Source organism: Taeniopygia guttata, chromosome 4 (genome assembly GCF_048771995.1).
Source record: "Taeniopygia guttata chromosome 4, bTaeGut7.mat, whole genome shotgun sequence".
Classification (NCBI taxonomy): domain Eukaryota; kingdom Metazoa; phylum Chordata; class Aves; order Passeriformes; family Estrildidae; genus Taeniopygia; species Taeniopygia guttata.
The window spans coordinates 12,398,310-12,423,148 of record NC_133028.1 but is presented as its reverse complement, the minus strand read 5'-3'; the positions used below and the strand labels follow the sequence as shown (position 1 = coordinate 12,423,148).

Here is a 24,839-nt window from a genome sequence, read left to right as displayed (position 1 = left end):
TGCAGTTACTGTTTCTGTATGCACACCTGCCTGGCAACACCTCACTTCAAAAGAAGTAGAGCACTTTTTGAATCTTTGACTTTTCATAACTTGAGACAAATAATTCTGTGACACACTTTTGTAGCCAGTGTGCGCTTGTGAATTTATTTTCCTTTTAGACATCATTGGATACTCTTGGACACATCCCAGATTCATTGAATAAGGCTTAAAAATTTTGTTTTAAGACATCTTCCCTACAAAGGTAGAGCCACTCAGCTTCGTGCAAGAGATGCTCTATTCTGTATATCTTATGAGCAGATCATTAGTCTAGAGTTTAACTAAGCCTACTCAACAACTTTCTGACAGGTTGAGCAAGGAGGGGAAACTTGTACTTCATGCTGCAGGACAGAACACAGCTGAGTCTTAGGGTTATGAAATGCCTGTGTACAAATTTTGGAAGTCAGAAATGTAAGCCTTTCTGCTGAGCAGTGGGAGAGTCTTTTGTCCCAGAACAGATAGGGTCTTAAGTGCAGAAACTTTTCAAAGAATAAGAAAAATTTGTACCTGCAGCTCCCATGGTTTGACTTAAATAGCCCAGTAATTATTTTGTGAGAACAATCCACTTGGCATTGAGGAGCTATTTTGTTTCGTAATTTTACAGCCAGCCCAACAGTAAAGGAATTTATTGCAATGCCTTACCATGAGCCCAGAGCTGTACCCATTCTTTTCTCTGCCTTTCCCCCTTCACCTCATCAAGGGCTCACACCACCATGGTAGCAGCCTTGCCAGTAACTGACCTTCCTGCTGAATTTTAAGTGGTTGCCAATTATGGTGGTGGATTTTGCAATAAACTTCATTCACATCAGATTGTTCTAAACACAAGTAGGGTGGTAACAATTGAGTTGCTGCAGATTTGATTTTTTTATAAGACAGAATGAGATATATAGTAAAGGTTAGAGTTCCTGTATCATTCTTTCTCCTTCACCTATGTTTCTGTTGGAAAAGGAGGATTTTAATTTTGTCTTTTACTGGCAGAGAATGCAGGAGTGATCAATGAAGAGCACAAACCATAAAGTGTCAGTTACAGTGACCCAGGCTGGCTCTGTGGAAATACAAGTTATAGCAGTTTGTCGAATTCTGTCATAAAGTATGACTCCATGACATGTGTGAACTTTCAAGTCTACTTCTACAAGAATGCTGAAGAGTTTATGGGCACTTTGGTGTTCATTCGAAGTGCTCTATTGACATACCAAATGAAGAAAGCCATATTCACCATGGGAGTGATAGGGAGCACTTGGCAGATTAAATTAAAATATTGAATATTTATATATAATGCCACTCATTAGTCTGTAGATTGAGGTAGTCTTTGTCTGTGAAATATATTCTTCCATGAGCCTGCCAACACATCCACAGTTACAGTCCTTACTTGATGAAAAAAATCACATCCCTCTTAAAACTGTGACCAAGGACCAAGTCAGGACCACATCACAGATCAGCCTTTTACAACCACCATGGGACACGGTGGCCAACTCCAGTGCAAAAGCCCTGTACAGTGTGATACAGCTGTAACTCATGTGTCTCAGGATGATATCAGATGGCTGTTCTGCACCTCATAGTAATGGCTATGATGTAGTGATATCCATACATCAAGCAGGTTTCAAATCAGATAATTTCACGTTTTGTAGTAGTATTTACATATTATTTAACCCCATATTGCCGAGGCTAAGGAATTTTATACTCAAGACTTGAGTAAGCTCAAATTAAGGTGGTTAGGCAACTTCCATTTCCCTCTGAGTCATGGTTCCAGGTAAACAATTACTGTTGTAGTGGTACATGGGAAGATCATCAAGGAAGAAAACGGAAGGATCACAAGAAACTATTAAGATCTTTTCAGCTATTTAAATATGCCTACTATGTTTCTTTCTAGGCTTACCATAAGCTGATGGAGAAACACCGGCAAGCACAGTGGGATCTGGAGGAGGAGGATGACTGTGAGAGCACAGAGGCTGTCGCCGATCTCTACAAGGTGCCACTTCCAGTGATAAATGTCATTTGCTAAATTAGTTTTGAAGAATGCCTAACCTCACTACAGTGGAAGGCCTTGGAGAAGATTGGGGAATTGCAGGAAGGATCAGCTCCAGGAATTACAGCTCCAGAAAGCTAGGCTGAGAAAGCAGAAGATAGAGACAGGACAGTCTTCCATATTAGCTTGGCTTTTCCATTATCTTCCCAAAACAATATGTTTCTTAACCTCATATTAGTTAGAAAATGCCTGCATGGTCTGCCAAAACGTGCTGCCCAGGTGGCTGACAAGGTTGCAGTAATGTTGAGAGCATACAATGTCTGTCATTACTACCAGGAGAGAGATTTCATTTATGTGGCATAATTATCTCTTCTGCACTGTCACTGGATGATACTATTCTAAGTGAACTTAGTGAACTTCACTACTTTTCCAAAGACAATCTTTTCATTCATTTCTCACAGAGAGCTTTTTTAGTATAGTTAGTGCCCTGAAATAGGTTCAGATCTTTGGTGTAAGTAATATTTTTACACTTCTTTTTGTTATTGATTTGGAAAATTCTAGGTGCTTCATGCTTTTGCATCATCTTTAATTATTTTCTGTCTATGCAGAAAAAATATGATAATATGATCTATCTGGTGAAGCCCAAAATCTTAGTCAGTAGTGACCTTTAATTAGGCTGGAACTAATCAGTTTCAGCTCAACAGGATCCTTGTCATTATTAATTGTGACCAGATAGGGATATTGTGGAAACTTGTGGTCCCTATCAGATACGGCTAATATACCCATACAATCTTTATTTATATATATATAAATATATATATTTATATATTATGTATAAATATATATGAAAATATATTTTTACATATAAATATATATAATATAGATATATATAATATATAACTATATATTAGTAGTCCACATGAACTTTTTCACATTCATTTGATAAAAAAATAAAGCCAGTGAATCAGAGTTGATTAAGTGTACAAATTTATGTAATATAAGAAAAACCAACATATTTGCTGATATTACTGTGCTCAGTTCATCATCCATAGTTACTAACTTCTTCATCCCCTTCCTCAATTCATGTGAAGTCTGGAGACTTTTTGGTTTTATCTTACACAGTTCCTCCTCGTTTGTGAAATTACATTGCTTTCTTTTATTTTGTACTCTACTTTAGTAACACTAAGACAGGACTGAAAATCCTATTTCTTTCAGTACTAAGCTAAGTTTTCTTTCCCATTAAAGTAAAATTGGTTTGGGTAAATTAAGTTTTTCTAGAATTGCCAGGTTGCCAGGAGAACTGCATAAACTTGAACTCTGCCAGTTCACCCAGCTCTGGGCCTTTTATTCCATTTTACAGCTGCTCTCCTATGACTAGACCCAAACAGTGAAAAGATGTGAAAAACTGCATGTACTGTGATCCAAAAGGCATCTGTTAAATGAGGGTCCACAAATATGTATTTCCACCTTCTTTTTTCTGCAATTAAACCTTTCTACTGTGATATTTAATATAATGAACAACTACACTTTCTCTCCTTAACTCCAAATACAGATCCTATGAACTCTTTTAAGAGAGGAGGCTGCTTTTGAATATACCTTATAACCTATAAAGAAGAGATAATACAGATGAGCATAGCCCCGCTGAAGATAGGGCTGTTCCCACTTCTACTCAGTGGACAGTGCAATGGTTACACATTTTCCATAACCAGGGGCAAAAAAGCAAAAGTAGACTTGCTGTTAAAGGAAGGAGGTGCATCTCACAAACACAATGCTTTGCTTGTCTCTCTGCTCCACCACACATCCAGAGCTGAAGTGCCGCATGCACCAGCACAAGTCTTTCCTTGGGCAGCAGGATTTTGCCTCTTTACTTATTTGCTCCAGTTTTGTCATAGGAAGAAGCTGCTGCTGCTATTGGGAAAGACAAGGTAGCAGTGGTAAGGTGACAGAGATTTGAGCTCCTCCACAGTGCAGTTGTGTGACTGCAGCTCAAGTAGGCATGAACAAGCTGGGTACCAGCAAGCCTCACCTGGCAGCAGTCAGCTCTGTGATGCACATCTATGTTCCCCCTGGGTCTGGACTCTAGTCCTGTGTAGACCAGCTGTTTGGGCACTTGTGTAAACACTGCAGAGCCTGATTTGCCTTTCCAGAAGATCTGCACACCCTGAAGCTTAACTGACAGTCATTTGCCTTGCAAATGGGGAAGCTGAAACATGATCACAATGAAAAAGGTGATATTAAAATATAAGAAAGATGTGACTATAAGAAAAATGTGACTGAACAGGGAACCAGTGAGTATTCTGAGGACAGAAGAAAAGGTGTTACTAATCTGTAAGTGCCACTCCCTTGTGGAAGATCCTTAGCTTGTTCTCACAGTGCTCTTCTAAGCCCTTGTCTAATTCCTGTGCTTTTTCCATTTTTCCATTTTTCGCCTTTTAAACAGATCAAGATAGATTTATATAACCCTCTAGCACTAGGGAAGTTTGTATTGCTACAGTACATGGAAGAATTATCCAAATTGGTGAATAAATATGTAAAAATTCAATGATCTGGAAGCTGACTGTGTTTGCATAGAATAATTGAGTAGGTTTGTTTTGTGTATGCATGAATAAATCAATTAAAATTACTTAACCAAGGTTGATGCAATCTGTTGATGCCTGAAGAATGAATGAGTTCTATTTGGGGGATAGTGTAGGACTTTTCGGCCACACTAGTGGATTAAAATAGTGTGCTGTAGGTGAATAATCTGTGTCTAGACACAGGCTCCATAACTAATTTTTGAAATATGTGTTGAAGAATGAGGGCGAATGATTTTGATTATCACAGTATATCATAACTGAAGGAAAAACTGTGCAAAAATAATTGAATGGATCAACCTAATATTTTCATGCACTGAGTCTGCAGAGTTACCCTGTATACAAGGGATTCTGTGCTGGTTTTACCATAATTTCCTATTACATGGCAGCAATAACACACCAGCCACGCCACTCCCTGCCCCAGTGTATCCAGTTCTGTTTCTCTTGAATAGATTAATGGCTATCTCCAGTCAAGTTTAACATATCACCAACCTTTGATATTTTGATAGTCACCAACCTTTAATATTTTCCCTCCTTTTTCTTTTGTTGTTGTTGTTGTTGTTGTGTGAACTACTCACGTATTTCAGTAGGGAAAGGAGAAGTTAAGAGGTTGGGGTAACACTGTTATTAGGAAAACAGACATGCAGATTGCACAAAGGAAATCAATTAACAGCAAGGAATTACATAGTATGTGGTAAGATAGGTCTTTTTCTTCTGCCTTTATTTCAAAAACATAAAACCACAATTTATTGTCATTTATAATTCTCCTTTGCTGATAGCCATTCACCAGAATGTTATTTCATTTGGCTTGACATGGGAATAAAATGCACAAAAATTTAGACTAAAAGCTATTAAGTCATCAGTATTATGAATGGGCAAGGCAGTAGACATTTTATGAATGGGTAGACATAAACGTGTGTTTGAGGAAAACTATTTGATTTTTTCCTTTGTTAATAAAAGGGAGAAAAAATAATTTTTACTAGATAAGAAGTACAGATTCTCAAAGACTTACGCTTTCATTACTTTCCTTATGTAATTCTGTTAACATGAGATATGGTTAGGGATGCTGGACTGCATTTTTGAGTACCAAGAGCTGGCTTCTTTTTAAGAGAAATCAGTCAGTTTTTCTCAGGAGGAAATTCCTATCAAAAAACCTCCACCTCAAAGGCTCACTTTTGAAATTTTTGCCCTGTGACTTACCCCAAAAATACAGCATTATCTGATAGATTAAATCTGTGAACTCATAACATGGGAGCCCACTCTAATTCTGGGTTTGGGCACTATTAGATTTGTTTTGGTTGCTTCAGTCAAAGCTGATACAAGATGTCTGACACAGATAGCCTTCATTCTGAAGTCTTCCCCTTGCCTTTCTGCATAAGAAAATAGATTTTACCACTATACAGATTCACAATTGACTAATAGTTAGAGCTCACGAAGGACATAACCTTATCCACAAAGGCATATTTCTAAAAGCGGAGTACAAAAAGAGAAGATTGAAACTGCCCCCTGAATAAATCAAAGACTAGTGAGGGAGCAAGACAGAAATTTCAATAGACCTCCATTTTAAATGTGTGGAAATCAAGCAGTGGAGCTTTTTTATTAACTTCAATGTCACTGCTTTATTGATGTTAGGATGCTTAAAAGCAGGTAGGGTTTTCATTTTCCAATTGACTTTCCTGAATTCTTCACATGGAAGAGAGAAGTACGTGCAATCAGCTTTTCCCTGTTTCAAGTAGTGTATCTTCTGAGTATATGTGAAGTATCTTCTAGTGGCCAGTGGTGTGTGTTCCCAGTGTCCCAGAATTTTGGATGTATTTATGGGATGTATGATCTGAGTATTGAATCTCTATCCTTTGTAAGATACAATATGGTTTGGGAGATTAATCTCTTAGCTCCTAACCATCTGTCTTAGGCACTGAACTTCTGGAGGCACATGCAACAGTGTTCTACAGCTTTGACCAGATACTTAATGCCTTCAATAAAATGTTCTATCACAAGTTAACAAATGGTTGTGCAGTTGCCTCTTTGAGATAATATATACTTTTCAGTGGCTGGCATGTAAAATAAACTACAAGCAGCCTTTCTAAATACATTTTCCTGCTTCACAATCTCACTAGTCACTCATCTATATGTAGGAACCTTTTAATCTTTTAGGTTTAAGGGACAGAATTAATATTTTTCTTTGAGTGAAATCTGATAAGCTATGTATTCTTTCCTCTGGAAAATAACTTTTATAATACATAGGATGCCATCCCTGCTCACAGACAGACTTCATTGCAGTTTGAAGTCAAGAACATTCCTTAGAGTACAAATAGTTTTGAACTGTTTTGTTAGCTTGAGTTGCTGGGTGGAATTCAATCACATCTGCAATTTTTCCTTAATGTAGGCTTAGTATTTCCCCTCTCAATTTCTTAAAGGCCATTCTGTCACATTTTTCAAGTGCTGCATTAAACAGCATGGCTGTTGTGTTGTCCCTGTGGTGTGACCTCTGGCTATAGCATGCTGTCCTCTTAGGTCTGGCATGCAAGGGCTGCCTGGGCTCTGATGTCTGTGTGATTGTCACATTAATGATGTGATATAGATAAGTAATTTTGTGGGAATGGGACTGAATCACATTTTTCTTCAGTAGCTGTCCCCACTGTGGTAGTGCCAAAGGTAAGCATACACTATAATTTGAAGGTGCAGGGGGTACAGGCAGTACAAAATGTCATTGACAACAAGGAACAAAATACCTTATTTTTGTTCTGTGCAAAATATTTCATAGCAAATAATAACACAGAGCTGTGAGCATGCCAGAGAAATGCTATCAGTTCCACAGCAAAATGTGTTCAAAAGGGTTTTAGCTGCTATTGTTAAAGAATAGAATTCCTTAACACCCTGCCTGAGATCTTTTGATCTACTGCAGTAGAAATGCCACGGACTCCTTTAGACTCCTTTTGAACTATTTCAGACCCAATAGAAATTCCTATTGAATCACTGAACACTCAGTAAAGGCAGGAGAGTTAATATGTCCTGAAAGGCTGGTTAAGCTCAGAGGAGAGATGGTTTACAGAGATAGAGCCATTATTCCTTAAATGTTGTATGGAATATGTAGATAAGAAGTGCAGTATCTTTGAGTATGTTAAATCTGAGGACTTGGAGTCTTGGATGTTAAAATAACAGCAGAAGAGAGAATTCAAGCAAACCATTTGGCATTGTTTTGCCAAGCTAAGCCAGGCCCACAGCTACACAGATTATTAGGATGGTATAAATCATATCTCTTGTTGTAACAGGAACTTGTAACTATAATAATTAAGGAATAGGGGCAAGAATCCTTCAGCACTGGATCCACCTGTGTAGCAAATGTTCCCCTAATGGTACTGTCTTGTCTAGATTGTGAGCAATCACCAGAAATGGGAAAAGTGTTATCAGAAGTTATGTGTTGTGTTGGGTCTTTGACTACTAACTCTCATACTTACGCCCAGTGCTCATTTTCAAAAAGCCATAGTCCAGTTTGCAAGGATTCAGAATATTTTGAGATTAAAGAAAGCCAGTGGGAGCTGGGTTCTGGAAATCCTGCCTTCCTTAAACATGTAAGAGAGTGGAGAGAGGGTGAGACAGCTCATCTCAGAGGTGTAGTGAACATGTTTTGTAGTGTTGTACCTAGTTTTCTCCATAAGAAGAGGTTACTGCAGGGAGCTGTTAAGCTATTTATTGTTTGTGAAACAGCTAATTAATATGGTGATTAGCATCCTAGAGTGATCATAGGAGGAAAATAATAATTTAGTACTCAGTGCACAGCTTGTATATTTTACAGTAAATGAGAAATATTAAAATATTTTTCAGAAATCAATCAGTTTAAAGGATATTCATAAACCTAAACATGGAGCAGATAAAGGTGCTGTGGAAACATTACATGAACCCCAAATGTATCATTATAGGGGCACAGAACTATATTTCATATTCAACCTAAGTTCTTTATTTCTGAGTTCTTGTCCTTGCGCTTTTTTATTATTATTTTTTAGTATTTTGTCTTTTATTATTCACTATCTAGCAGTTGGAATGGGCTCTTACACAATAGTACATTGTAGCAGTGTATGCCCTCCCCCAAAAAAAATTCCACTAGAATGTTTGTTGTCTGTGAGCTGCAGATAAGCATATTGGACATCTAGATAAATACCCCAGTGTTCCTTTTGAGGGGTTCTAGATTTTGATCATCTAAGAAATTGTAATTAAACTTGTATTTAAAAGAAGGCAGCATCTAGAAGACCTGACTTGTTCTTTTAGGAAGAATCTTTAAGAGAATTTTCAAAATATTATCAGTATTTTAAAGAAAAGAAAGAAATATATATGTTTTCAAGAGGGTTAACACTGGTTTGCAATGAAAGCAAGCCCAGCAAGGCAGTAAAGCTTCTTGGACTGGTAGGATCATGCGGAGCTCACACAAAAATAGCTCATCTTCCTGTAGGAATACTGCAGTGTCCGTGTGACTTTCCAGAGTGGTTTAGTTCCTTTTCAGCTGGGAAAGCGACCTGTCCCCACTCCTGCCCAGAAATTATCTCAAATGGCACCCAGTTTGCCAGCACAGCTCCTATCACCACTATGTATTTGACAGTGAAACTAGAGCTGAATTTTTAGCTGGGATGCCATCTGACTAAATCACCCCAACACTTCTTGTGAGTGAAACAGCCTCAGCAATTAAAGACTGTTCATATGGAACTAGTTTCATTAGAACCACCAGAAGATGTTTGTTTTCCTAGGCTTGAAACTATTCTGCATCAGGATGAATTTGAATAATTCTGTTCTTCAGGCATTGAAGAGTGCCATATTGTGAAGTACCAACTACTGACATGACTAATGTCAATTTTGTCTAGCTAAAAGCCATACCATGCCTTTTAACTCTTTCCTCTTTCTTCATTCATTTCACGGCAGCACCTGAGAAGACGTGCCTACAAGGTGTTGTGCTACACTGGATTGTTTCCACAGAAACTTTCAAAATAGGCATTTTTATAACACATCATCATAGCCAGCAAAACAAGATATTCTTTTCTACTGCAGCCACATGTGAGCAACAGTTAGGGCACAGGGTCTCTTTGTGCCACTGTTGCATTTTAAACGCCCTGTATAGCTTGAACCAAAACATTTTGTTCCATCTACAAAACCTGGTCTAAGTCAAGCCTTAGGGGCATTGGATTGTAGCTCTAGGATTTGGACACCAGCCCAGTGTATTCACATGGTTCCCTCACTGGCATCATGGAACATGCAAGGGAGCAGCTCCAAAGGCTTGGGGTTCAGTTTTTCACCTTTTTCTCTCTGTCCCTCTCTGTGCCTCTGTTAGGAGCTGTACTCGAAGGCTTCCCATGCTTTAGCAGCATTGGTGACGGAGCTGTTTCTTCAGACCCTGCCTGTGGTGACCAGCCTCTCTGTAAGAGAATGTGAGCTTCTGAAAGAGGAATGGCAGGAGAATTTGGTCCCTGAGCTGGAGAAATGGGAGAACCACCGCCAGAGATGCTGGAAGTTTTTCCAGGAACAGCTATTGAAAGAAAAAGAAGTAAGATCCATGTTATGCTTTGAGATCTCAGTGTCTTAAAAATGGGATACAGAAAAAAATTATCAAGGTACTTACTTGTGGGGAGTGTTTAGTGTATAAATATACAGCCTGGTCCAGACACAGCTCTAGGCTGAGGAGGAGCAGTTTTATCTGCAGCATGGAATGAATATGTATGCTGTGCATGCAGGCTTGCATAGAGGAGTCAGAGAGTAATTACTGAACATCTGTCCACAGTGTTTGACAGCTTTGTCAGCACGTAAACACTTTCTGGCAAGGCTGCTCTCTGATGTCCTCAACTCTTGGCATCTACAGAAATATTTAAAAAAAAAACTTCACCAGGTCTGTTTGGAGAGGGTGCATATAAATACAGTTTACAGGCAAGGAAACCTTCCAGTGATAAATACTTCTTACTAATTTTTATGTATTAATGCTGTAATAACTGGAAACATATGATATGTACTTCTATAAACTTACTCTACTCTGCAAAGGTGGAAAAACACACATCCAGCTTTCCTGCTGTGTGTGTGCCCACCACAGGGGGCATTGACACCAGAGGAGAAAACAAGAGTAAATGCTGAGACAGGTGTCTTTAGCATCAGACTTGGGCTCATGTATGCCTTCAGTTTATTCATGCAGTGCTGTGTCTCTGTTAACACTGCTTCTAACACAGCTTAGTTAAAGAAAGACCTTCTCTGCTCAAAGGTGTGTCCTTTCCTAAATGTTAGGTGTGTGCTGCAATGTATAGAGTAACTGCAGCTTCTGAAAAAAAAAAGGTTGGCAGATTTCTTTAACACTGACAGAATCATACTTTCCCTTTCCCTCATTCTCCAAAGTGCCTAGACAATCCAGTACATTGTTAATAAGGTACTGAGCAAGTCCCTAATTTTTCCAACTGTGTTAAGGTGTTCAACTTTTTCACCCACTCGCATTTAGGATTCTGCTGTAAAACACTGTGATTCAGGAAACTGTGGGCTCCCTCCTAAATCTGGTAGAGTTGTTTGCTAACCAGTGGGTTTAGAACACCCTTGGCAATACAAAAGTAAAATTTTTCATTGAAAATATTGAGACATTTCCTTTTATTCTTCTGCATTTTCCTTAATCTGTAGTTATGCAACATGTACCTCCCTGATCTTTTTATATTTCTATTACTGTAACTGACCTGTTCTGAAAAACAATTCTCTTTTTCTGTTTTGATGTCACAGGGCTATTTAGCAAACTAAACTAAACTGTGCTTGGGACCAACCACTGATGCCAGTGGGTCTACTCATGCTTAGTTACATTTGTATTTTCCAGGACTGTTGGATGGCATTTAGTGTTTTATTTTGGCGTACCTGTACTTTCAGTGATTAATGAAACAATGTCTGACCTCAATTTTTTTTTTTTATTTTGCCACTTTTTATCAAGGATTAGATTAGAATACCTGACATGTCAGTTTTAAACCTTGCTGTTCATTTTCACATTCATCAGGGGTGCACAAATTGCCTGTCCTTGCGTGTGCATGGCCTGAGCAGCCTGGTCTGGTAGGTGAACTATGAGCACGTCTTGTAGCACACAGAGCCCTAAGCAATGTGGTGGTAAAAAGCCACAGAGAAGCAGGAGGTTCTGGTGTGCAGCTTGTGAATAATGTCATGTCAGAGTGCACATTAGGGCATCTCTGCTGTGGCCCTTCCACTGTCCCATGGAACCTCAGCCATTGCTCATGGCTGGAGAGGATGCATTTAAAAAGTAAGAGACTCACCACAGAGGGGGGACATCTCAGGTCTGCTTTCATTGGGCACACTGTTGAATGGAGAAACCATACCCTGGGAATTTTTCTCAAAGGATTTAAAGGATTAGTTCATCTCCAGCACTCAGCTGCTACATAATATATCTTTGGGCAGCACTGTGTGATGGATTAATTGTATGTGAATTCAGGTGTTCTGGTCATGCCCAAGCATAGGTTATTTAAGTTAGAAAATTGACTTTCCATCACTTTGTGTACCCTAGCATGCATAATGTAAATCAGATGACTTCCTAGCTGGAAAAAAAAAATTAAAATAAAATAGTAAAGGGTTTGCCGACATCATTAACAGTAATTACTGAGATATAGAGCTATAGAGGAATTAACTTTGTAGTGACAGAACTCTCCCATTGGTCTCTGAGTCACCAGCACTGCAGATGGGCATTATTCAATACAAAAATTTCCTGAGTGGCAGACAGAGCCGTCCTAAGGACAAGTGATTCTGCAGGATAAATTGCAAGAAGAGATAAGAGTTTCTCTTTGTGATAAAATCATCTTATGATTCCTCAAAACAATATTCTGTGCAGGAGCCTAAGTACCTTTTCTTAACTTAATGCTTGTGGCTTTTTGGAAAGGATTTGAAATGGGAAAAAATCTGCTTTATCTCCAAAGAGAGCATGCAGGGAGATAGCTATTCCACCAAATCTATGCTAGTACGTTTTCATGAGTCTGAAAAACATAACAATGCAATGTGCCTTTCCTACTATAAAACAGCAGCATGAACATTTAGGCAATAATCTGACACTTGCATCCTACAAAAAGGAGCACTTGGTTCCCACCTTAAGAAGAGCTATTGGACACTTGTGCCAGATGATTATGTCATTTGGGAGATCCCATAGACGTTAGAGTTCTGGGTTTGACAAAAGATTCATAAATCAACATTAATTATGTCAGTTGACAGGCCTTTTAAATTGTCAGGCATTTTGCAGCAGGAGATATGTCTTTCATTTGTCTCTTGATAAATGTGCTATGCTAGGAGTTACACACACCTGCTTTACAGGCTTGGGAAGTCTTAACGCTAGAAACATTTTCACCAGGGCATTTATGTGTGCTTTTCAAAGTGGATCCAAAAGAAATTTTTCCCTTTTACTTGAACCACTTTTTTTTAGATGATCTTTCCTAGCATTTCTGTATGTCTGGAATATCATGTCCTTTGGGTGAAAAGAAACACTTTTACAACTGAAAAGAAAAATCAGTTTCATATATAACTTTGCCTTGTAGGCTTGGGGATATGAGTAAGGAAAATGGGAATAAATGAGTAATGAAAACAAATTTTGAGCATTTTCCCACATAGTCCCTAATTCATGATTTCTGCACTGGGCTGAGACTCACTTGGCAGTCAGTGTGCATCACACCCCATCTACAGGCCGAGACAGAGAAATCACTTTCCTTTCATTCCCTGAATAATCTGTACTAAAGATGTCAAAATAGAAAGGAGAGGCATATTCCTCACCTTTATTGCCAGAGAGTAATACTTAACTTCAGCAGTGCTTTAGAAGATCTTTTAATGCACTTCAGACTGAGAAGCAAAATATTTGGAAGCCTACAGAATAAAAATGGGATGAGATTTACGTCCATTCCCACAACATTGCTTGTCACCCAGAAAGCTGAACTGGCACCTGCTTACCAGCTTTGACATGGTGGGCATTTTATCACTTTCTCTCTGGTTAATTTTTTCATAGCAATTGGAATAACACTTCAAGAAGCCAGACATTCCTTAGAGCTTACTCCTTTACTCCTTTATCACTGGTTTTACTTGGTTGAATGCAGGGATCAGGATCAGAGAGCCTGAGCTCCGTTCCTGCCCCTAAGTTTGTGCAGCAGCATGAGTTTGTCCCCTCCATACAACCTATCTTGGAGCAAAGTGAGGCTGTTCCCAGGAACAGGAAGCTTGGAGAAATGGCTGGTGGGTATCTGTGCAAGCACAAAGCCCAACCTTGGCACCTGGCCTGAAGAAGTAGTTGTTTCTGTTTTGCTGGAGTTCAACCACATGCCAGCAGCGTCAATATTCCCAGAGAATCTTTGCTGTCACATTTCTGCCTCTCTCTGTGAGGTCTTCATGTATTTTGGAGGTGGAAAATACCCAGCTCTTCCAGCCCATCCCAATGAGCTGCCTAAGTGTCGTTTCCAATTAAACATACAGCATGCTACTTATTCCAGCTGATCCTTTCAATCTTAATCATCTTCCTAATTGCCTTTTTGAGATGAAATACTGGTTTAGTATTTGGTCTAATTCTAAATCTTCTTGATTTATACTCTCATCATAAATGTGTAATGATTCCCCCTTTTTCCCTCTTGCTCTCTTACTACTTACATGACTGAGGTACTTTTAGTGTTCAGTTTAATAACTGTGTGCTGGAGGAATTTCTGCTGTATTATCAGTTTCCCCTTGGTCTCAGGGAGGTGCAGAGTCATTTTATAAATTCTGCATATGGACTACCTCAAATGCATTCTTAATGGAAAAGGTGACTCATTCTTTATAAGGAACTCCTCACTACTACAGAACTAGTCTGTTTCTTCATAAACAGAAGTAAAGAACAACTACAAGAAGCACTGTCATTGTTATCACTGACAGTGATAGGATATACTTTTGGATAGGATATAGTGATAGCAAATGAGGTGCTATATTTTGGGTTCTTGGCTGCAATATTACATCATTTACCATTCCAGTTGCAATTCAGGTATCATCTCCTGTGTTGTCTCATGGTGATATATACCCTCAAGCTGTTTGACTTGCCCTTCAAGAGCAACTTCTCAGAAAATAATCAGGTCTCCAAAAATGATGGAAACCCACAGCTGAACCACAGCCAGTCTCTCATTGGAAATAAAATTACTTCTGGAAAGTAAAAGGTCGTTTTTAGACTTTCTTTGAACTGCTGAAAGAGTCATTAAAGTACACAATGTGACGGATCTACAAGGCGTGTGCAGAGAGGTGTGAAAACCTAGGAGCTAAATCCACAGAGCTGCTAAAGGGAAATGCTGATAACAATTATTACTTCAAGCAAGTCTTTGCCATCTGTCATGGTGATACCTGAAGACCTGATAGACCTTAACTTAATGTTTGCAGCATGCAGTCAGAGAAGACACTGTGCTCAGCTGTGCTCTGTGATTATCAGACTCACCTAGATTCAGATCAGTTGAGCTCTGACTACACAGATACATCTGAGGCTCTTGCCGAGAGCAGCCTCGTGGGTCTTCAGTGCCATGCAGTCTTTTGGGCTGTGCTTCTCATGCTCAGCTGCATCTTCCCATCTGTCACTTGTTGTTGACTGCCTGCCTGCCCATCCTTGTCAGGCATCCTGCTCAGGAACATGTGTTTTGGTAAGGTTTTCTACATGAAGAGAGGTCAGTTGGATGTGTCACTGTGTATTCCACAGAGAAGGCACTAGCCATGAAATAAATACATTTTTATTCTGAAGCCAAAACGAAGTTTCTGATGTTCTTAGCACATCCTAGGGGAGTTTATTCTGTGCTCACAGAGAAAGCCTCTCTCCTGCACAGATCACTGCTTCCCAATGAAAAAAAGCATATCCAGCAGAGAGGCCCAGTACCACTTCTAATTTCTTACACTAACAATTGTGCAATTATACATTTGGCTTTAGCACCAGATGGAAACTAAACTGCAAATGAGCCACTCCCCTTCCCCTGCCTGTTCGTGTAAGGGAGTGGCAAAAGCAGAGACTCTGGGTTGAGATAACAATTTACTGAAAGCACAAAGCCATAGAGTAAGAAATGCACAATAACAACAGCAATAATAATAGCAAAGACATACAAAAATAGAAGGTGTTTTCACCAGCATAAAGGAGCTCACCACTGGGAAAAATCAAACAGATGGCAGATGCTCCCTGTAAGATGTGTCCCCTTGGTTCACCAGACAAAGGGGATATGGAGACCATTCCCACTCACTGCCTGTGTGGCCACCAGGAGCAAAGGCAGGATGGCAAGGGAACTCCCATGGCTAACATTTCCCACACTCCCCATCCTGAAACAATGGAAGCCAGTGAGGAGTAAACCCCGTGAGTCAGGCTGTGCTGCTGCTCTGCTGGGCTCAGTTCTGCACAGGTGTCTGTGCCGCTGTTTCTCCTGCCCCGCTGTGCTGGTCCTGCAGGTCACTGCCACTTTTCCAACCATTCTGCCACGTCCTTCAGCTCAGCTCAGCTGGCCCAGGCTCAGCTTCAGCTGGACTGGGGTTCAGTGCCACCAGTCCTTCCCCTGTGGCTGCCTCTGTTTCTCAGCCCTGCTGTTGATGAGCGTTGTTGCCGCTGTCCTTTCAGCACCGGGTCCTGCAGCTGCGTTCCAGAGAAAACGGGAGCTGGAGCAGGGGTGCTGTGGGGCTGGATCTGCAGGGGCTGATGCTGACACCTTCCTGCTGGGGACAGAGAGGCAAAATGGTGCCCACTTCTGAGGAAGGTGCTCATTTTCACCCCAAAAACACTCCCACGGGTATGATGTGGGTGATACAGAATAACAACTCGGATGTGCCCACACTGCACTAAGCCTCACCCCCTCCTGCAGCCAGGACACGTCTAATCAGTCCTTTGCTGGACATACTGAGCTATTGAAACCTACCTGTCTGCCATAACTGAAAATTTAGTCCCTCATGTTCTGAATGAGTCTGAAACACAAAGTGAAACTGTCAGACGCCCTGGGTATCATATTTAATTTAGGGCTCTGGATACATCTGCAGGTAACCTCTTTTTATTCATGTGTCAGTAGCCTAAAATATACTCTTCATCTTATACTAAGAGTTAAAGACTTGCAAATATTTCAGCTTATGGCTTAGCATTCCTTAAATACAGGCAATGTACTAAACAAAATCTTAAGTCTATGTCTCCAAAAGTTTACAGTCTAATGGCAAATACATCAAAATTCATTTAAAGATGAAATTCTTTGATCTGAATATCACTGTGAAGGAGCTGTAAAGTTGCAGTCCATATACTTACCTAATCACATAATCTCCATTTCTAACTATTAAGCACTGTTTACTGTGACAGAAATATGATGGAAGATGATACCTTTATTTTGTTTAGTGAAAATAAAAATTACATTTTCTACTAGTAAAAATAAAAAAACAAATAAAAAGCCTACTGCAACCTGCTGATAAGAGTCAGTACAGTATTTTGTGCTGTATTGTTATTTTTTTCTTGTTCCTCTGTTGCTGAAAGCAAAAACTCTGCAGGAGACACAGTTGAGGGCTGATCCAAACCAGTGCAAAGCTTTTCTTTTCAGGGAGTTTTGTTGAAGATTTTGATTATTGAAAAAAACATTCCTAAGTAGAATAATTTTAATTCAGCATGAGTTTGTTTTTGAAAGCAAGGGTTGATTTTATCTAGCAAAATAAACCATTGTTTCTTTATACAATGACTGGCTGAAATCAGAGTATCTTATATTGGTAATTCTTTTCTCTGCTTTTAGCTCTGGATAACAGAATATGCTCTGTCTGCTGTGATGCAAAAGCACCTGTCTGAGAAACAAGAGAAGATAATTCAAGGTGTCGTGAGCAGGCTGGGATGCCTCAGTGATGAGTAAGCACAGTTTCATCCGTGAGCAGTGGGTAAAACTTCACTGTTGCATGCCCAGATAAAAACTTTATACATTACATTGTGGAAAGCAGTGTTGAGGGATTATTAGCACCTTCATACAGAGAGGCAATTGGTCTAGTTTTTTGTCAGGGTATCAAAAGCAAATTAAAAAAATAGACATATCATAACTCCTGGGAATTAGAAAAAATAATCTTATGTGATTTGTCACTGGTGTGCTTTATGAGTATCTGCTGTGTTTGTGAGTGGTTTCTAGTCGTGAACCAGCCTCTCTCTGCACTCCCTGTGTCACAGTGGAGTTACATTTTCTGCAAGATAAAGTGTTCATTCCAGCAACATATAAATGGTTATTTAGATATTTTATTTCTGTTTTCATTTTAATTTAACTTCAGTGTAACCGAACCAGAAGTGTAACACAGCAGTCCCCATTCTTTACACCTGAGCAGCTTTCCAAGGCATGCTTTGTACAAAAACATTGCACAGAGTGAAGAATAACTCTTGTTACCTTTAAGCAATGACTTTGCTGAACACAGGTGTGCAAGCAGCTTCACTGATGGATTTTTAATGGTCCTTTTTACAGGTCTGTTAGCTACATATTGCAAAAGCACCGACTTCTGCTGTGTTCAGTGCTCAGAAGGTTAACCTTCCGAAGAGCTGGAATGGCAGCCCTGGCACGCATGAGGCTGTCCAGAAAGAAGAGCTCGCTTCAGGAGCTGAGAGAGCAGCACACCCTGCAGAAGGGATCCTCCCTGTGCCAAGATGAGGACCAGTGGCAGTTACAGAAGGCAGTGGTAGGTACAGTGTCCAGGTGGCTTGTCTCCAGAGGTCTTATAAGCTGTGATATTTGGCATTAGAAGTACTCATGGCTGATCTAAACCCCCCTCCAAAAAAAAAATTTCAAGCTCCAAGGAAAAAAAATGTTCTCTGTCAAAAATGTGCACATTGCCAGCATAGGAGGTCCCTGAGCGAGCCTGTTGTAATTTGGGCAGACATTTTAAAATCCCTTATACTTTATTGAGTGTTCTAGCAAGCTTATTTAGCAATTTATTTATATGAAAATGCTAATGCAAGAAGGCAAGGATGCCAGCATGTATAAAGGACTTCTGCAAAGCTACTACTTCAGGGTAAGAGAACCTCCTCCTACTAACCTCGATCTCTCCTACCTGCTGGAGATCGTAATATGCACTTGAGAAGTTCTTACTGGGGCATTAGGAGAAATTCTTACTCCTACCATACTAATCAGGTTCTTGTATGCTGTCATAATTTTGCATTCTTTTTTCTCTCTCTCTGTCCATAAGAAGATAAGCATCAGTTCCCAATCCTCCCAAATTATCTGACTGCTGTAGAGGTCAAGAAGACAAAAGAAAGTTTAAAGGATTTTTAGACATGTTGTTCCCATAGGTCGCTTTCACATCTGTTTGCGACTGGTTTTAAGTGTTGATCTAGTAAGTGTTGTTGGTTATTTAATTACCTATATTGGATATTGATGTAGAGCAACACCACATTTCATATTCCAGCTTCAGACAACCCTCCCAGCAGGTGTCAGTGATAGCTCTGCCCAACCCACTGCTACTACACATATGGCTTCAACCCATCAAACATTTTGCAGCTCTGTGCTCCATGCTGTTGCTGTGAAATTAGCTGTGAGGTAAAATTCTGTACCCCTCTAATTTTGATTTGCATCATACAAACCTTCAATCTCCACATGGAAGAGGAATAAGGAAAATCTGTGTCCTGCTTTTTTTTATATTTGAAAAATATAAATTGAAGCAGTTTCTTTTAAGTTTGAAAATCTGAAAACTCATTAACCTTCAGAAGAAATAAAATATAAAATAATAAAATACAAATGCATGTCACTGCATTCCTCTTGCTTTCCATTACTCCCTCTCACGTAGCCCACATGGAGACATTAATTGATGCAATCACTGCCTTCCTTAATGAAAATGAAATGTCCTCAGGTATTGTTGTTCCTGTGGCCTCTCTCCACTACAGCCTTTTTCAAAGTTCAGCTAAAACCCATTTCAGAAGGAAGTGCCTAAAAGTACACATGTAAGATTCTTGCTGTTGAAAAAGTAGGGCATAGGTGTGGAAGTGGGAAAAGTCAAGAGAGAAAAAACATGTTACAAACAACCTCCAAAACAAAAACCAATCTATAAGGAGTTTAGAAAGAGGTTAATTTACAGACATTCAACCAGATTTTTAGGTATATTGTGTTGTTTTACCCAAACTTAATTTTTGCTTGGGCCAGTTTCATACTGATGGACAATGTCATGTCTATCTATTGATTTCATATAGAATGTAAAATGACTAATGAATCCTAGCTTGGACATAATCACATGACATTGGGTCTCTAAAATAAATGAGAAACAGTTGAATGAGATTCCCACTTTCTCAAAAACCTCAAGAACGTAAGTCTCAGCTATAAATATAACATGTCAGAACAACCCAGCATTAATAAGAATACTTCTACAGATTAATGTTCCTTTTCTACTTGCATTTCTTATTTCCAAAAAGGCATCAAATAGGTACTGTCAGATCTTCCAGAATATTTTAATGTTATTTAGCCTTAACTGAAAGACATCAGCAACAGAATAGAAGGCCCTTTATGGCAGACTACTACACTTAAGAATGACAGAACAGACCATGCTGGTAATCAGATACTACTGTTCACTAAACAGAGCTTAGATGAAAAGTATGCACTTTTCAAGCACAAAAAAATGGAGGCAAGGATGGTCCAAAGACCTCAAAGGACTTGAATTCTTTAGTCTAAAAAATAGGTGTTTTCTGGAATATCATAGGTTTTTAAACTGGCATCAAAAACATGAATAGAGAACCATTTGTCACATGTTTCTAGTGAAAGAAGAGAGCACCTAGCAATGTTACCAGATGGCAAGTTCAAAATTAGAAATATGCAAAGAAGCTTTAGAACTCACCACCAGTGGATGTTGTGCAAATGTCTTTCAGGTGTTATTGCTATTCTCAAGTACCAACAAACCAAGTTTTTCTGTTAGACCACACAGACTGTGCAAGTATACCTTATGCATAATTATACTTCCTTGCTCCTGTGCAGTTTATCAAGGCATCCACAATTGTCCCTTACTGGACTCAGGATATTTCACATACATGTGAATACATCACTTAGAAGTGATTTATAGGACAGGATGCAGCTTTTCCTGTATATATCATAACAGAGGCTGTAGTTCTGTTGCAATGACAAATGTGTCAGCTGACTGTACAAACTTCTCTGTAAATTATATTATTACTAAAACTGTAACATTCTGAATGGGTGCAGGACTTTTTTTCAAAGTGAAGCTGACTACAGTTGTTAATATATTTAAATGGCAGTGCTGTCTTATTGTCTGATTACCAGGAGTCCCACATTCGTGAAGAGGAGGAGAAGCTTGAGGAGGAAACACAAGAAACCAATTTAGAATTTCACCAGCAGCTAGTCACAGAAATCCAAGAAGCTCTTCAGTTTCTTCAGCAGCACATGGAGCAGGTGATTGGGCAGACACTGCTGCAGTATGCCCGAGGGGAAGCTGAAAAAAAGAGTTCAGAGGATGAACAGGACTTCAAGGTATGGAAATGGTCAATAGCAGGGCTACCTTGCACAGATGGAAAGCAATTAAATGGATGCATTAACCTATGCCTGGAAGTATCAGCAGAAGACTGTTAGGACCTCTGTTAAAACTGGGCAGAATTTGCAAAGTACTTGCAAGCTAGCACTTGTGTACCAGTACAGTATTTGTTACAGCAGCCAAAACAGTTTTTAAGTCAAACACTGGAACATGAAAACAATTTTCACAATTCTTGATGGCAGAGAATAACAAAAAGAAGAAAAAAATTGATACGATTTTCTATTGATAAAGGGTTTTTTATTAATTAATAGTTCGCATTCTAACAGCTTAATATTAATTCAAGTATAAATAATTACATAAAATCAAATTAAAACTTACATCATAGATGAATATTTTTATTCCAAAGGAAATATTTGGATTTTCTGTGTAATGGAAAGCCACAGCAGAGCTACACATAGATTAGCTTTCTTTGCTGGCAGTTGGCGTGACTGTTAAAATGGGCTATAGAGATTGAATGGATAGGGGAATGACCTTTTCCCAGATATTGATGAGGCAAATTAGAAAGGTTTTGCTTCAATTTTTCATGTTGAAATGTTGCATGGTTTTCAGTATCTCAGTCTGCCCCATTTTTAATGCCACATTTTAAATTCACAATTTTGTGTGTGCATGCCAAATTAAGTATGGAGTTTTTCTAAACAGATCAAAACACTGTTGGGCTTGGAAAATGAATTGTGACTTGTACTGTGTGATACAGGAGAGACTGGTGGAATCTGCTGTTGAAAGTGTGTATGGGACCAGCAATAATATCAATAGACTGGTGCAAAACTACTATCAGCAATTAGGAAAAATCACAGAAGGCTATGAAGGAAAAAAGCTTCAACATCTGAAATCCTTACAAGGTTTGTATGGTATTGACAACTATGACAATTTTGTCTCCCAGTGACTGTGGTTAGTGTAAGGTTAGTGGATTTTGCTTCTTCTGGCATGCTTTGGCCTAGTAAATCTGAATTTAGTCTGCCTGGCAGAGTCACAGGAGGAAAGGTAGGGAGTACAGCCAGCCCAGCCCAGAGTACATTCAGTAAGTGCTCCCTAATGGTGCAGGTGTAGGAAAGGTGCCTGTCAGCCTCTCTGAGTGTTCAGAAAAGGATGGATGCTCCCCAGATGAAGGTTACATACCCTGATCTGTTACAAACCTATCCATCTCCCTCCTGTTTAATTTAAATAGAGTGGTGCAAGGTCTTTTCTGTCGGATTTGCCCAAGCCTTGCTGCCAGGCAGGAGTTCAGGGACAAGAGTCAGGAGCCTGGGCAGCAAATAAGCACTCAGTCACAGAGAGTGAGCATATGCAAAAGTAACCAGAATAATTCCCTGTCAGTTGAGGGGACATCTTTTAAAGCTGGCATACCCAGGAATAAGTCACATCTGAGTGGAAGATTTTATTTATATTGCATTTTTTGTTTAGGTAATACAGTTCTTGCTTAAGGCATCAAGGTCTTTTCAGAAAATTCCATGTCAATCAGTTAGCCTAGTGGGAGAAGCAGGTAAACAGGAATTCAATGACATTCCCCTCTCAGCAAAATGATGCATAAAGTATTCTCTCTGCAGCAGATCACAGTGGCAGAGTGTGTAAGAAGTACTTGATATCCCAAAGGAGCAGTAAGTTTGGAAAGACTACCTAAAATTAGGATTAATTTGGGATGAAGGTTGTCATTTCAGAGTTTTTAATTTTGATCAGAAAATTTATCGAAAACATTATTTCAGCAGAAGGAAATGAAAGGATCAGACTGAAGAATAAAGAGAATGAACTGGCATTGAAAGAAAAACACACCAAAGGCCTCCTAAATGTGTCATCCACGGTCCACCAAAGGTTAGACCAGACAGCAGCACTGCTGTCTATTCAAACTTTGTGAGTGATTGCAGAGCTACATAAATGCCTAGCTAAATAAATGTCTTGAGTTTGCATTTTGTACTTCTCTTTGATGGAAAAGAAATACCTATTGCCTAATTATGTCTGTCCTTTGATCTCAGAGAAGTACTTTCTTATTAAATAAACTTTTTGATGGTCATTAGTTACAGATTGAAGAGCTATACTTAGGCAGTTTGAAAAGAGAGAATGAAAAACAATGCCAAAGCATATGCCAAATTTTAAAAGAAATTTAACATAAATGTAGGAGGGGAACCAATGCTGAATGTAATTCATTACATTCCGTCCTTTATACTTTGAACATCAAAAGTGTTTGTTTGCTGTGGAGAAAACATATAACATAATGAAGAGAAAATGCTTGAAGCCCAAAAAATACTCAAAACAGAAAGAAGGCTTCAGTGAATGCCTTGGAAAATCAAGATTACTTGCACTAAATTTAGAGTGGAATCCCTCAAATGTTAGTTAAATAAAAATCATACTTAATTAATTACTGATTTAATGAAAATTAAGTCCAGACAAAAAGCACTGCAATTAAAAAGGGATAAGTTGTCATAAAAAGCTCTATGGCTTGTCATGTACATAATACATTTTTGTAATCATTTTATGTCTTTACTCTTGGTTTATTATCCAGAAAAATACAACAGCTTCAATTTTGGCATTGTAAAGAGGTTAGATCTTTCTTTAGACATTCTGTTTCTTCTAAATTGAAAGATATCATTGCCCACTTTTTTATCCCTGTTTGAGTTAGTAAAGAAATGGATTTTTGTAATAAAGGGTTTCATAAAAGATGTCTTAGTTATTAATATCAAATTTATAATTTATTGTGACATAAAAATTCACTTCCAGCTGTTTTCTCATTTGGTTTTTCTCCTGTTATCTATTCTAGTATCTTTAAACAAAATACAATGAATGTTGTCTTCACACAAGCAGAAGTGTGGTATTGAAGAATGTAATTGTGCAGCATCTAAGCTGATATCATAATCATCAGTAATCAAACCAATTTTCCTATTGCAATTATGATTTCTTTTATGGTCTAGTCCTTTGTAAATGAAAGACAAAGTTTACATTAATTTGTCTGACTCCTATAAACTCCACATTGTTTTATTGTTTTATTTCTTTTTCCCCTAATGCAAGGTTAGGAGTGTGAGTTTGAAAAGCAAATGTTGAAAGGTATCCTCCATAAGCAGTGAGCATTACAATAGCAGCTTCATTAGGTGCAAATGTAAGAAACTATTTTTGTTACCTCCTTCCCTGAGGAATTTGATGGGTGATTGGCAGCATTGCTTTAAGGTAGATCAGGCAAGAAAACAGAAGAAATACAGATGCAGCAAAGTTGCAGCCATTTAAGTTGTACTGTAATTATAATAATCCTTAACCAGAAAAGTAAAACAAGTAAAGAATACAGCTGTCAATGCTTTCAATTCCCAAGTTTTGAATTACCATATTGATGGCTCAGTCTGCTTCTGATGACATTTCAGTACTGAAGAGGCCTGGATGAAATGCCTAATTCTTAATCCCTTATTCTCACACCTGATCTTTGAACAGATCTTTGAACATTGTTTGCCTTGGCCCTTTGGCAAGCAGACAGTAAAACTGATCCTAGAAACATACAGTGGTTTTCAAAGCAGGCTTCAACTTTAGAGCTGAATTCCAGTTCCCAAAATCCAGGTATGAACATTGCAAACTCCTCTAATTCCTACCTCCAAACGGACCTTGTATCCTATGGGCAGCCAAGACAGGTTATTAAAATAAGTAAATCTAAAAATCTACCACAACATTTTCTGTCCCAGCAGAAGTTAGCTGGGCCAATACTGTGTAATGAGCCTTTCTCTCTACAAAACCTTCTAACTGGACTTTGACAGGATTATATTCCTCCCTTGCACTGAACAGCAACTATACATTTACATTTCTCT

The 24,839-nt window shown here is 38.8% G+C and overlaps 1 protein-coding gene across 5 annotated transcripts in view; it reads left to right on the top strand.

The window, feature by feature from the left end:
* Window positions 1-24,839, top strand: part of EVC (EvC ciliary complex subunit 1) — a 48,774-nt gene that overhangs the window by 20,170 nt on the left and 3,765 nt on the right. The window contains exons 11-18 of one of the 5 annotated variants that reach the window (XM_072927999.1): window positions 1,907-2,005; window positions 9,893-10,105; window positions 17,301-17,410; window positions 18,006-18,216; window positions 20,796-21,002; window positions 21,758-21,902; window positions 22,611-22,658; window positions 22,764-22,869. In XM_072927999.1, the coding sequence (XP_072784100.1) occupies window positions 1,907-2,005; window positions 9,893-10,105; window positions 17,301-17,410; window positions 18,006-18,216; window positions 20,796-21,002; window positions 21,758-21,902; window positions 22,611-22,658; window positions 22,764-22,869 (1,139 nt within the window). Of the gene's footprint in view, window positions 1-1,906; window positions 2,006-9,892; window positions 10,106-17,300; window positions 17,411-18,005; window positions 18,217-20,795; window positions 21,003-21,757; window positions 21,903-22,607; window positions 22,659-22,763; window positions 22,870-24,839 lie in introns of all 5 variants that reach the window. The other 4 variants (XM_072927997.1, XM_030270733.4, XM_041715661.2 and 1 more) reach the window with 4 other exon arrangements.